Here is a 14,034-nt window from a genome sequence, read left to right as displayed (position 1 = left end):
TGGTCTAGGCTAGAAGTTGCCTTTTTTTCTTTAATCTGCTCTTTAAATGAGATAGTTCTTAGAAGATCTTGTCTTCAGTCTCCCTGTGCCATTAAAACCCCATATAAACAAATACTCCTAGGATAACTGTGGTTCTGTTTAATACACTGATCTCTTTCACCTAATGTACCTAGCTATGCATTTTCAGAGATGTTATATTTTACCTAATGCATCTAAATTTTTTATTTTAAAAGGTTTAAAAGAATAGTATATTCATTCAAATTCTTGCAGTAGCCTCAATTTCCCTATTTCTGATTCCTGTTCCTTCCAGATCACCCTATTTACTAAATTAATTTTCCTAAAATACTATTTATGTCATGTGATATCCTTACTCAGTCACTTTTAAGTGTAACGTTTTACTTGGCATTCAAATGTTGTTTGGTGCAATTGTACTTCAGCAACATTATGGTGAATTTTTTTTTTTAAATGGAAACACTCCATTTCAGCTATTTGCTCTATGCATATTCCCTAATAGCCCTGCCGTTTTCCCTTTTCTGCTCACTTGTTCATGATGATTTTACTACCTGGATGAAGTCTCAAAATCTTTAAATTATTCTCCTGCATTTCTCTTTGTGCTCATATATTTCTCTCCTGCCTCTGAATTTTCATAGTACATTGTTGCAGGTTCTTGGAAAGCAGATGCCAAGATGGTCTTAGAATGCCAGCGATTTATTTGGGGGTAATGCCTGTGAAAATGAAGGGGATGGGAGCATAAGTAGGGAGAGAAAGCCTTTGGACCCCAGTGTGGGTCTGGTATCTGTGGAAGGGGAGTGGTCAGGAAGAACCGCAGACTGCATTGCTGCTGCTGAGAAATATTGGCCAGCCCAGTGTGGGCCCCAATTAATTAGGTAGAAATGGCCAGGCCTGTGCTCAGTTGATGACTGAGGGCTAACTGGGAAGAGTGTGGCCTCGCCCTCTGATGCTGCAAGGGATCTGGAAGATGCTGCAGCTGGGTCAGTCAGTGAGTTCTGTTGAAGAGCGTCCAAATGGTGCACTTCCATGGCTGCCACATGCTCAGGTGGCATTTAGTCATAGTCAGCAGTATATTGTCCAGTAGTTTTCATGGACCTTTCACATGTCTGGTCTTACTGTTTTGTTTTGTTTTGTTTTTTTCCCCACAACTGTAAGATGTAAACTCTTCAGGGACAGAAATGTTTCCCTTCACTTCTTTTATCATGCACCACCTGCCCCCCACAAGACCTAGGATAGGGCTGCATTCTCAGTGTTTTTTTTAAAATTTCTCCCCCTGCCTCTCCTGCTCCCCGCATTATCTGCTCTCTGTGTCTGCTTGTATTCTCATTAGGCAGCTCTAGGAACCAATCCTGGGACCTTCCGAAGTTGGGGAGAGGTGATTATTCTCTTGAGCCAACTCCTCTCCCTGCTCTGCTGTGTCTTCTTATTTCCTCTCCTCTGTCTCTTGTTGTGTCATCTTGCTATGCCAGCTTTCCGCATCGGCCAGCACTCCTGCACAGGGCGGCATTCCTGCATGTGCCCGCACTCCATGTGGGCCAGCTTACCCTTACCAGGAAGCCCTGGGCATCGAACCCTGGACCTCCTATTTGGTAGATGGGAGCCCAATTGGTTGAGCCACATCCATTTCCCTCTCAATGTTTTTGATAAATATTGGTTCATGAGTAATGCTGAAATATTGATAGTACCCACTTTTTTTTTTGAACAGCAGACTAGCAGGCTTTTTACTATTCACAATGTACTGATTAGTGAAAAAATATTTGAGCATAAATTATAGTCACAAAGGCTATGCATTTTTCTTAGTATAGGGGAAAGCACTCTCAGGCTCTTGCCTGTGTATGTAAAATGAGGCCATGGCTTAGGAACAGTAGGGTACATTGACACCATGAAGAATTGGTGGCTGAGTTAAGAGAGAGGAGATGGAACTCTGCAAAGTAGGATGAAGAATTACTGAATTGTAGCCTTTTACTGAGCTCCTCTGATCCAATTCTGTCCTTTATTGAAGAAAAATGAGGACCATTCTTCATGTAGAACCAGAAAGTCTGAAACGTTTATTTTAGACTAAATACCCTTGTGCAGCCATTAGTCCTTGAAGGAATTACAGTAATTGATACTGTGAGGGTGATACTGAATGAGCTGGGTGGCATTAGAGTTTGAGACTCATTTACAATGACTTAAACGAGTGACAGCTGACAGTCTCATTTTATTGCACAGAGGGTTAAATTTTATTTGGAACCTTTCTTTTGGAGGAATATTGGATTCCTCCATGGTGCCAAATGAATGAAGTGCTAAATGTTGGAGATTGCATACATGTGTGGTGAGGGTGACACACCAGAAGGAAACCTAAAATTGTTGGGGCTGTAGAAATGTATTTGAGTTAAAAAGTCATTTAATAGTTTTGAAGAAAGATTATCCCTACTGTCTCCCATATAATAGTTGCTTATTCATTCCAGTTAACCCAAGTAAGTAATTAAAGTACCTTTTTTTATTATTAATCTGCTATCATTTTTTCCCTCCCTGGCCCATGAAAATTGGGTAAATATTGAGAACCTTAGGTTTTAGACTTTCAGTTTAAGTTTGTGTTGTGAGTTAGTTTATTTTAAAGGTAAACCAAAAGGACTTCAGCTGTATTTTCTTTTTAAATTTTAGATAAGCTGTTGCCAGGTGATGAAGGAGCCCTTCGATTACACCTGCTGCATTATTGTGAAGCATGTACAGCACCCAAAATGCCAGAGTTCATTCTTTATGCTTTTCATAGCGCATACCAGAAGCTCCTGTGGAGGGACCTGCACCCGGACCAGATGCTTATGGAGGCCTTCTTTAAAGTGAGCCCTTGCTGTCTATGTCACAGCCTAGAGAGGCCTGACTTCCATGGAGCAACCTCTTCACTGGGGTGTTATGCACAGTTGCAGTGTGTGCCAAAGGGGAACATGCATATTCTCCATGTTGTCTGATAGTGCTGTGTAAGGCAGTATCTATAATTCTTTGCATTTGTTATTAGATGGCTGTAAAGCATCTATAGGACCTCTTAAACCCAGAGTTTATCTATAATGTTAGACTTCCCCTAAACTTTAGTGATACTGTTATGTGAGTGTGTGGTTTAATGACTTTGTCACACTCAATCTTGGTTGGTGTTTATGTGTACATATGTTTTCTAGTATAGTATCATTAGAACAACTTAAGTGTGCTGTTAAAGTAAAATGTAAATTGGTATTCAGTCCATTATTTTCTTTAAGCAAGCACACAAGTGAATAATTAGATTGTAGGAGATAAAGTGCCTTGTAAAAATTAATGATATAGCCATGTAGCATTATCATATAAAAACTTGAAAAGACCTGAAGAAATTGCCAATAAGTGTGGGTTTCTGTCTGCATCAGAAGCAATAGTTACCAAAACAAAACAAAACAAAACAAATAAGAAAACCAAACACATTAAATAGAATGTAAATGGAAGGTAATTTACAATCCAGTCCAGCATTTGGAGCTATTTTTGTTCTTAAATTTCTGTTTTTAAAAATACTTTATAATCTTGTCTTAGCTTTTATGATTGTTTGAGTTCATTTAGTCCTACTTGCCAATTCGTGTCTACTCATATTATCACATTTATTTTTGAGACCCTTAAGTGCTTTCATTGTTACGTATCTATAGTTATTTATGGCAATTAGTAAAATGTACTTCATTCCTTTAGTGCTTATTTTATTTTATTTTTTTATTTTTATTTTTTATTTTTATTTTTATTTTTTTTTAGTGCTTATTTTATAATCTGCCCTATAAATGTAGACAACCCTATGCTGTTCTTGTCAGCCACTCCTCTATATCTGAGCTCTAAGAAAAGGTCAGGGCAGTTGTTTTAGAGAAATAAAAGATTTAAGGATGATTTTATAGATAGGTTTAGAATATGAGGCTGGTGTTAAGGCTGTATCTATCACTGTTATGAACACATAAGAGAAAGTGGCTTACAGGAGTTGTAAGATAGAGTTTAAGTAATAGAGCAACTAATTAATAAGACAGATTAATTAGTAGACCGTCATTAAGGGAAGCTATGGAATCTATCTCCAGGCTTTTATTCTAATGATAGATGGCCTGACATGTCCAAAAGCTAGGAACCTTTCAATTCAGTATATCTTGTTGGCATAATAAAGTATTTTGTGGGGAGGTTGGGTTGAGGGTAGGGTGGAGGGGGGGATAGAGAACAGATTTTTAAGGAGGATGAAGTAGTAGTTAGCCTAATATAATGATGGTCGTGGGAGGACATGAATCATCACCAAATTCCATTGATTGTGATTGTATAAATGAAGTAGAGCATTGAATTTTCATTTTGAAAGGAAAACATTTATGGCTAGCCACATTTTATTTTGAACAAATTAGAAATTTATGAAAGAACACTTTGAAATTAATTATATCCTTTATGTGTTTGCCAAAAAAATCCTTACCATATTTTAAATAGGACTTAAACTATGTAGTCATTGAAAATTTTAAAGATGAATGAGAGAGATGTTTATATTACATTACACTAAAAAGGCCATATAAAAATATTATGTACTAATGTGATAGGTCTCAAAATATGTTTCTGGGACCAGCAGCATCAGCATCACCTGGGAACTTGTTAGAAATGTTACTCCTGCTCCCACTCCAGACCTAGGAAATAAAAAATCTCCGGAGGTGGGGTCCCACAATCTCCCACAATCTGTGTTGTTGTCTCCCCCTCCCCCCCCCCATTTTTCAATTAAATGTACTGGATATCTATAAGCAGCTGTGTTTTAACAAGTCCTCTAGGTTGTTCTGGTGCATACTTAAGTTTGGAAACTATTGACTTGTGGACCTCATCTTTTATCCTGTCCCAACACAACTGAGGCATTTGATACATTCCCATTGATACCAGTGGCTCACTGGTTTCGCCACTTTGGTTGGGCCTTGGAAAGAACATTACTCTTCTGTTAGGAATTTTTGGAATAGATAATGAAATCCAATATTCAAATAGACAAACTTAAAAATGCAACATACACTGAACATGGAAGGGAATATATTAAAAATGTTAGGTCTAAATCTCTGGGAGGTAGGATGATAGATGATCTTTATAATCTGGGAATAAAAGTGTTATTTAAAAAACAGATTAATTTATGAAATTTGATTTATGCTCTCTGTACTTTTTCCAGATACAGAGACAGCAGAAAGCAGCGTACTGAATTTGGTTTGTTTCCTTCTAGGTGGAACGAGGAAGCCCCAAGAGCTGCTTTTTATTTTTGGGGTCTATACTCTGTGAAGTCAATTGGGTTAGTGTCCTGTCTGATGCCTGGAATCCCAGTCCCCACCCACAGACCCGAAGCATGATTGTCTGCCTTCTCTTCATGATGGTTTTACTGGCAAAGGAAGATCAACTAGTAGACCAGTCAGTAAGTTTGGAGAGGTTGTGATAAAGACTTGGCAAGGCTCCCTAGTCTTCTATTGGGTGGTAGTTTTTCAGTTTGTTTCACTGTGAATACATGTTTTCAGCTACAGGCCTGATTTTCTTGGATAACATAATCTAGAGTATGAAGGGAACCAAACTGAGTTGGGTTATATAAATCAATTTTATTTTACATCTTGTTAATTCCTAGCTCTAACTCACAGATATGTCTTCAAGTCAGTTTTGGTTGTTTCACTTTTTTTTCTTTTTAATTTTAAAGCAGTTTTATTGAGATATAGTCATACACCATACAATCTATCCAAAGTGTACAATCAATGGCTTTTAGTATAATCTCAATGTTGTGCATTCATCACCACAAAAAATTTTAGAACAATTTCATTATTCCAAAAAAGGAAAACTCCCTACCCTTTAGTAGTCACCTCCTAATCTCTCTGTCCTTCCCCTGCCACATGTAACCACTGATCTAATCCCTTCTTTACAAATTGATTTATATTTACATTTTATATAAATGGAATCATACAATATGTTGTACTTTTGGTCTGTATCACTTTATATTCTTTCTTATGACAGCATGAATTTCTTTTCTTAGGCAAATTCAGTTTGCCCTGTCATAGAGAAAACAACTGCTTTCTTCAGAGATGTCTATTAGTATCATTTGTCATATTATGATTTCGTTAGTTTCTAAAATTTGTTCAAGCTGTTTTACGCCTTTGTGGCCAGAAGGAAAGTGTTTTCCAGTTGCTTGTCATGTTTATATTATTCTTTTTTTAATTTTTAAAATTTTTTTAATTTTAATTTTTTAAAAATTAGCCTTTTTGTTGTACTTTTATTATGAGGGTTTTTGTCTTTATTTTTTTAATATTACATTAAAAAAATATGAAGTCCCCATATACCCTCGCCCCCTCACCCCACTCCTCCCCCCATAGCAACAATCTCCTCCATCGTCATGAGACATTCATTGCATTTGGTGAATACATCCCAGAGCACTGCTGCACCTCATGGTCAGTTGGTCCACATCATAGCCCACACTCTCCCACATTCCACCCAGTGGGCCATGGGAGGACATACAATGTCCGGTAACTGTCCCTGCAGCACCACCCAGGACAACTCCAAGTCCCAAAAGTGCCCCCATGTCTCATCTCTTCCTCCCATTCCCTACCCCCAGCAGCCACCATGGTCAGTTTCTCCACACCAATGCCACATTTTCTTCAATTACTAATCACAATAGTTCATGAATAGAATATCAGTAATTGACACTCTTAACTGCTGTGAACTGGACCATCTTAGTGGTCACTCCACAGGCTAGTTATAACTCATTTCTAGGAAAATGGTGGTGGTTCAGGAACTAAATGAATTTATGTTCCATTTTTAGGATTCACCTTTACTCAATCTCCTTGGACAGACAAGCTCACTTTCATGGCATCTTGTGGATATTATGTCTTACCAGAGTGTGATAGGTTATTTCAGCAGCCATTACCCACCGTCCATCATCCTGGCAAAAGAATCTTCTGCTGAGTTAATAGTGAAGCTCCTGAAAGTATCTGCAGGCTTCTCCATTCCTCCTGATAGCCAGAAACATCCTGTAAGTTTAGTGGGTACTTTAGAGGGCATAGAGCATTCTTCAAGACCAGTAGTAGCATAAAAGGATATTGAGGACAGTTTTGAACCTGCTGACTGCATCAGCAGAGAAAGTTGGAGGATATGTATCATACTGTACTGTTTTGACCTCCTACTGGGTCTTTTTGTTTTATTGATCTGTTTTGATAAGCCTCTGCTTACTAGCAGTATCATATGCTGAGAAGTCGTCAAAACGATTGAGGGCTGGCAGTGGGCTCTTGGTTAAGTGATCTCATGTCATTGACGGCAGAATAGCAAGGAGGGTATGAGCATGTGTTTGAGGTAATGTCTGAAAAGTATGGGTCCCTAATTTACTGCCATTGTGACTTTGGGCAAGTTCCTTGGTTTTCTCATCTGAATTGGAAATAATAATACCCTACCTCAAAGGGTTGTTGTGAGGATTAAATTAGATAATGAACAGAAAAGTTTTTAGGAACGTTCTTGGCAAATAGTTAGCATTCAATTAACATTATTAATATAGTAAAAAGGGAGAGTGCTCTGTTGGAGTTTAGGAAGAAAATGGGTTCTAGTCAAAGAGTTAACCATAGATTTGCATCTTCTGAGATACGGGGCCCTTGGGCCACTGGCATTAGATCTCCATGTGGCTTCCTGATTTGTCATTTCTACTCCCTACCCAAGCAGTCAGGGCAGTGCCATGATCCCAGGGAATACTCAGGTAATGATGCTTGCTTGGATTCATTTGTATGACTTTTTTTGGTTTGTCAGGATGCTGTTCCAAAATGCCAGGCTTTCACTCACCAGATGGTTCAGTTCCTCAGCACCCTGGAACAAAATGGAAAAATCACCTTAGCAGTCCTGGAACAGGAAATGTCTAAGCTCTTAGATGAAATCATTGTCTTTAACCCACCTGGTAAGTGACCAGTGGAAACCATTCACACAATGCTGTGTACAAGGCATTGTGAGATCAGGAAAATGGACATGATACTCATTCCTGCCTCCAGAGAAGCAGTGGTCAGAGAGGTGACAGGACACCAGGGACACTGTTATCTCTGCACTGGGGGGGAGGTACAAATCTCAAGAACTTGAGAGATCACTGCCAGATGCTGATGAGAGTTTAACTGGACTGGTGGCTAAGCTAGACTATTGGATTTTATGATCAGGAAATAATAGAAAACCTTCCTTTGAGCAGCTTTCCTAGATGTTTTGGTTCTTTGAGATGGGACAGCACTTCAGAATCACCTGTAGACTTATTTAAAAACTGTGGAAAACTTCACTCCTGGCAGTATGGTGACTAGACATCCCAACGAGTCTCAGGCTAAAAACAATTAAAAGTGCTGAATAAAATGTCTTTTAAAAAAACCCAAATATTTATTAATGAGGTGCCAAGAAGGTAAGTGATAGGAGGGAACTTATAAAGGTAGGTGAAGTACTATGGCAGGATTTCACCTTCAAGGCTTTTTCTGAACCTTCTTAGGATATCAGAGAGAGCTGATAAAAACCACAATTTGGCTAAGATGGGAGCCTAAAAGGAAATTCCACACATATTGCTGGGCACCCTACAGGATGGCATTTTTAGTGTAAGGGTGAGTTTTCCAACTCACCTGATCCTGTGACATTGGGGTTGGGCCATCTGTTTATATGGTGGGAAAAGAAATATCTTTTGAATATGAGGAAGTACAAGCTGGCCCTCATGTTAATTTGCAGCAAGAATTCATACTACCTAGATTGTCCAAAATAAACCTCAACTTGAGAATTTATTTAAAGTAGTTTTGGGTTGGAGAGGCTGCCAGGTGCCTGGCAGAAAGCAACCACAGATCCTCGTTGGAGGAACCCATCTTTAATTCAGGGTTCAAAGTTAAAAGGAATACGAACTAACCATCAAAGAAAAAAAAAATCATGAAACACACAGGAGATAAAGCACCACAAGCAAAAGCCAGTAGAGAACAACAGACACTTATATAGTCTCCAGATATTGGTATAATTAGCACAGTAAACAACAAAAAAGTATTTTAATATATTTGAAAAAATAAGTGAGATTTGAAAATATTAGGGGCAAGAACTTATAAAATATGCAGATTTAAGAGAGAATGAGGTAGTATAGAAATGAAAAAATAGCAAGTTTGATATGAAAGGTTTACTGGATAAGTTTAACAGCAAGGTAAACCCACCTAAAGAGAAAATTAATGAACTGGAAAACAGAACTGAAGAAAATACCCAGAATGCAGCAGAGAGAGAAAGAAAATGTGAAAGTAAGGTTAAAAGGCATTGAAGGAGAAAGAAGATTTAACAAGTATCTTGCCATGTAATCACAATGTCATAAGGAGAGGAGATACAGAATTGGGGGGAGACTATTTGAAGAGATAAAGTCTAAGAATTTTCTAGAGTTGATGAAGGCAGAAATTCTCAGATTCAGTGAAACCAGGGTCTAAAGCAGGGTAAAAAGAAAGACATTTGCACATGTACACATGGTAGCTAAACTACCAAACACTCAGTGACAAAGAGAAAAACTTTTACACCCGGGAAGGATAGTTGCCTACAAAGGAACAATATTTATCCTGACAGCTGACTTTCAATAGCAACAAAGCAAGTTGCAAGACAGTAGAATAACTTCTTCAATGTGCTGTGAGGAAATTACCTTATAACCTAGGATTGTAAATGAAGAAAAGCCATCTTTCATAGATGAGGGTAAAAGTATTTTCATTAAAAACTGTCACCAATAAACATCACTAAAAGAAATACTCAGTTGTGTTCTGTTCTTTAGCTAAGAGCAGAGTGATCACAAATTAAAAGTGAATTGCAAGAAGGAAAAATGAGCAATGAAAGTGATAATGTGGGAAAATGTAATAAGAAACTGACTATAAAACAATAATGATCATGCACAGTGGAATTTAAAAAGCAAAAGCTAAAACCAAATGATATGACCACGGGTACATATAAATTGGGGAGAAGGGTGTTCTAGAAAGATTTTGGTCAAAAAGGTGGTAACATCAGATCTGGTTTTTAGAAAAACATTTGTTGGCCATGTTGATGATGAACAAAAAGGAGAGGCTCATTGGAGTAATTTGTTGCTATGAATCATAATGAAAGGACAAATTAAAACTGCCATTCAGCTGAAATTCAGAGATTTCTTTATTACTTTATTACTGAGAATATTCATACCCATGAAGTACATGAAAAAAAGTGTACATATATTGTATTAACTTTCAAACTATTTTTGAAGTCCTTTCTTGACTATAACTAGGTCCTACAATAACATTAGACTTTATTTAACACTGGGCAGGTAGGTGAATCTGTTTTCATGGGTGTGATGGGAAACATCTCTAAACTTTTTTCCATTTCCTTTGATATAAGTAACTGAATAACTGAATCCTTCTATTTCATAAAATAAATGTACCCAACTCAAGGAGAGCTAGAAATAGTTGGTGAAAATTACACCTGTTGAATTGTTGCTTCCACACACTGCAGTGCTATATTTTCTGTTTTTGAATGTGAAGCAGTTATCTACCTCAGTGACCCTCTTCCACTCTTTTGCAGTTAGTGCTTTTGCAAAAATAACGGTCTTTTTTAGCATTTCATTCTCTTTTCAGTGCCATTTTTGGGGAAATACTCATTTTTACCATTACTGTTTCAACTCACCATTTTCCTTATTTGAAAAACATAGAAATAAAAAAAATTATTGTTAAACCCTTTAAAAAGGCTTTTTTCCTTTCCTTTTGTATTTAGTTTAAAGTAATGACCTTTGTTCTGTGTTTGCCACCCTAGAATATTGACAACTATAGTACTGGTTGGGCAGAGGCAGGAGGTACTATACATAGTAGTGACTGTTTCTAAATAGTTTACCATATGACTGCTGAGATCTGTGTGTTTAGGTGTACATGAGCAAAGATTAGAAAATAAAGACTCATTAGTCTGTTCTGATAAATTCTTCTTTCACATCTGCCTGATATAAGTCTAAGAAGATATTATTCTGCCACACTGCTGTACCAATGGACCTGATAGTAATTCCTCCTTGACCCTTGCAAAGTAATTATGTGCCATATCTTATCCTTAAATGATAAATGCCACCCCAGAGTCTTCCTTCTGGTCCCCTTGGGATTATAAACTATATCTGGAGAGTAGCTGAAATTGAAGCTCTTAATCTTGATCATCTTCATATCACTCTTCCTGGCAGCCTTTCATGAATATATGTTCCCCTTCAGACATGGACAGCCAGACCCGCCACATGGCCCTCAGCAGCCTCTTTGTGGAAGTCCTAATGATGCTGAACAATGCAACTATTCCAACTGCAGAATTCCTCCAGGGCAGTATCCGGACCTGGATTGACCAAAAAGTGCATGGGCTAGTAGTGCTGCCCCTTCTAACAGCAGCCTGCCAGAGTCTGGCTTCTGTCCGCCACATGGCTGAGATCACTGAAGCCTGCATCATGGCCTACTTCAAAGAAGGTAAGAGGACCGTCATCTTATGCTGTTGTAATGGTCGTTTTGAGGGAAGATTAAAGCTTTGTCACCAGGAGGTATTTTTCTAGACTCTTCCCAAGGAGGGGTTGTGCCATTCTAATTTCCACTCTGTAAATGTTATTTCAGAATACGTTTTGTCTTTTTCATAAAGATCTGCAGTTAGCATGAAAATTTGTGAACTATGTATTTATTGATAGAATTATACATTTAATCTCTAATTCATTGTTATATTAGTTTTAGAGTGCCAGACCATCCTTTTAACTGTAATCAAATTGTGTTCTGTCATTTAGTCCTCAAATGCTATGAATCAGAATCTATATAATGCCTCACTATATTAATTTTCCCCTATTTTTGTCACTTTTGTTAAAATGACTGTTTTTAGAAGTCCTTTTATTGCTTGTCACACCTTTTAAACTGGTTTTGAAGAGGTCACTTCTTCCCACATCTTCCCCTCATTTTTTGACATCCTATTCAAAACAGCCAGACTCTAGAAACAAGCTGGTCTACTTAATAATAGTATGATCCTTAGTTTGCCAAAGTTCTGCCAATGCAAGGTACCGGAAATGGATTGGCTGTTATAATGGAAATTTTATTTAGGGTAAAAGCTTACAGTTCCAAGGCTGTGAAATATCCAGATCAAGGTATCAGTAGAGATGCTTTCTCACCAAAGTCAGCTACTGGTGAAACTGGGGTCTTGCCACATGGCAAAGCAAGATGGCCCCTCTGGGCTTACCATCTCCCAGAGCTCAACTCTGGGCAATGAGGCTTAGGGCTTATCTCTTTCTGGGCCTCCTCTCTCAGTTCTAGCTGCTCTGCTTTCTTCCCGAGTTCAGCTGTGGGCTATCAGGCATATGGCTACTCTCTTCAGCCTTGAGCTGCTCCATGGGCCCAACCTTTAGCGGGTTTCGTGCTTAAGCTTTGGCTGCTAACAATCCTCAAGTCTTTTCTCACACATCTGGGTCAAAATGGGAGAGCTCCCTTTTCCTGTGTGTTTCTTCCTCTTGTGTCTCCATTTATATAAGGCCCAGCAAGAGGACTTAGATGCAGTTGAGTCAGGTCTCACTGACATAGTCCAATCACAAGGGCCACACACCCACAGGAATGGATTACTTCAAAAACAGAAGCTCTTTTTGGGATTTACCAAACTCAGACTGTCACATATGGTATCCATATACACATCATATTGCAGATGGAGGAGAGAAAGGAAAGCATTGTATTTGGATGGCATGAGGTACACGTAATCTTTCCCCTTTCCTGTCCTGACAACCCATGAACAATCCATGTCCACATTGGGAGGTGCCGTGTATGTCACCATGTTTTTGTTTTTTTTTTAAAGATTTATTTATTTATTTCTCTCCTCTCCACCCCCCCACCCCGGTTGTCTGTTCTCTATGTCTGTTTGCTGCGTCTTTTTTGTCCGTGGCATGGGAATCTGTGTTTCTTTTTGTTGTATCATCTTGTTGTGTCAGCTCTCCATGTGTGCAGCACCATTCCCGGGCAGGCTGCACTTTCTTTCGCTCTGGGTGGCTCTCCTTACAGGGCGCACTCCTTGCGCGTGGGCCTCCCCTATACGGGGGACATCCCTGCGTGGCAGGGCACTCCTTGCGCGCATCAGCACTGCACATGGGCCAGCTCCACATGGGTCAAGGAGGCCTGGGGTTTGAACCGCGGACCTCCCATGTGGTAGACGGATGCCCTAACCACTGGGCCAAGTCTGCCGCCACCATGTAACCCCACTTTCCCTTCCCCAGAAGAATTGAGAACCATTAGAATAACACTAGTTGGAAACTCAGAATTGTTTTTTTATTGTTTGTGAAACATTCAAGGGCTTCCATTGGCATATGAGTCAAACTAAATTTTAATAAATGAAAATACTTACAATGGATGGCATAATAATTTCTCTAGGAAACTTATTTGTAAATTGTAGTAAAGTTAAAACTCTTAGAAGCCTGGGTCTGGCTGTATCACTTATTAAATCATATATGAAGAAAAGATGATTCATGCTACACTGAATTCTGATTTCTTAACCCTCTAGACTGGCTAGTCTGGGGGCATACATTTAGCCCTGAGGGCTTCCTAGCCCTAGATACATTTCATTTTCACGGCCTCTAGAGCCAGTGTGAGAAATATTTTCTTGACATGAAGCTTAAAGTGATAAGATTCATTAAAGTAGTTCATTTGACTCCTGCTTTTATCCTGATGTCTTCCCTTGGTGTTCTCTTCTTAGACTCACTCAATCAAAATTTAGGATGGGGCCCCATTCTGGTGTCCCTTCAAGTTCCTGAGCTCACCATGGAAGAATTTCTGCAGGAGTGCCTGTCCCTTGGCAGTTATTTGACTCTCTATGTCTACTTGCTTCAATGTTTAAATAGTGAACAAACTCTAAGGAATGAAATGAAAGTGCTGCTCATCTTAAGCAAGTGGCTAGAACAGGTATATCCAAGGTATGTTGTCCCTTGGCTGCTCTGTCAAACTCATTGTACTTGGTTAACTTGGAATTTAGCATGTAAGTAAGTGTATAAATATAAGTACACAGAACCAGGTGGTACATAAAAAACAAGGTTATGCAGTTACATGTCCATAT

At 38.7% G+C, this 14,034-nt stretch overlaps 1 protein-coding gene across 1 annotated transcript in view; it reads left to right on the top strand.

Moving 5' to 3' along the window:
• The window catches only part of EPG5 (ectopic P-granules 5 autophagy tethering factor), a 131,865-nt gene that overhangs the window by 106,971 nt on the left and 10,860 nt on the right, over positions 1 to 14,034 (top strand). The window contains exons 36-41 of the mRNA XM_058277613.2: positions 2,659 to 2,834; positions 5,216 to 5,401; positions 6,788 to 6,997; positions 7,759 to 7,903; positions 11,193 to 11,435; positions 13,678 to 13,894. Coding sequence (XP_058133596.1) covers positions 2,659 to 2,834; positions 5,216 to 5,401; positions 6,788 to 6,997; positions 7,759 to 7,903; positions 11,193 to 11,435; positions 13,678 to 13,894 — 1,177 coding nt within the window. The remainder of the gene's footprint in view (positions 1 to 2,658; positions 2,835 to 5,215; positions 5,402 to 6,787; positions 6,998 to 7,758; positions 7,904 to 11,192; positions 11,436 to 13,677; positions 13,895 to 14,034) is intronic.

The sequence above is a fragment of the Dasypus novemcinctus genome, chromosome 16 (genome assembly GCF_030445035.2).
Source record: "Dasypus novemcinctus isolate mDasNov1 chromosome 16, mDasNov1.1.hap2, whole genome shotgun sequence".
In the NCBI taxonomy this organism is placed as follows: Eukaryota; Metazoa; Chordata; class Mammalia; order Cingulata; family Dasypodidae; genus Dasypus; species Dasypus novemcinctus.
Note: the sequence above shows the minus strand (reverse complement) of the source record. Positions and strands in the feature narration are given on the sequence as shown.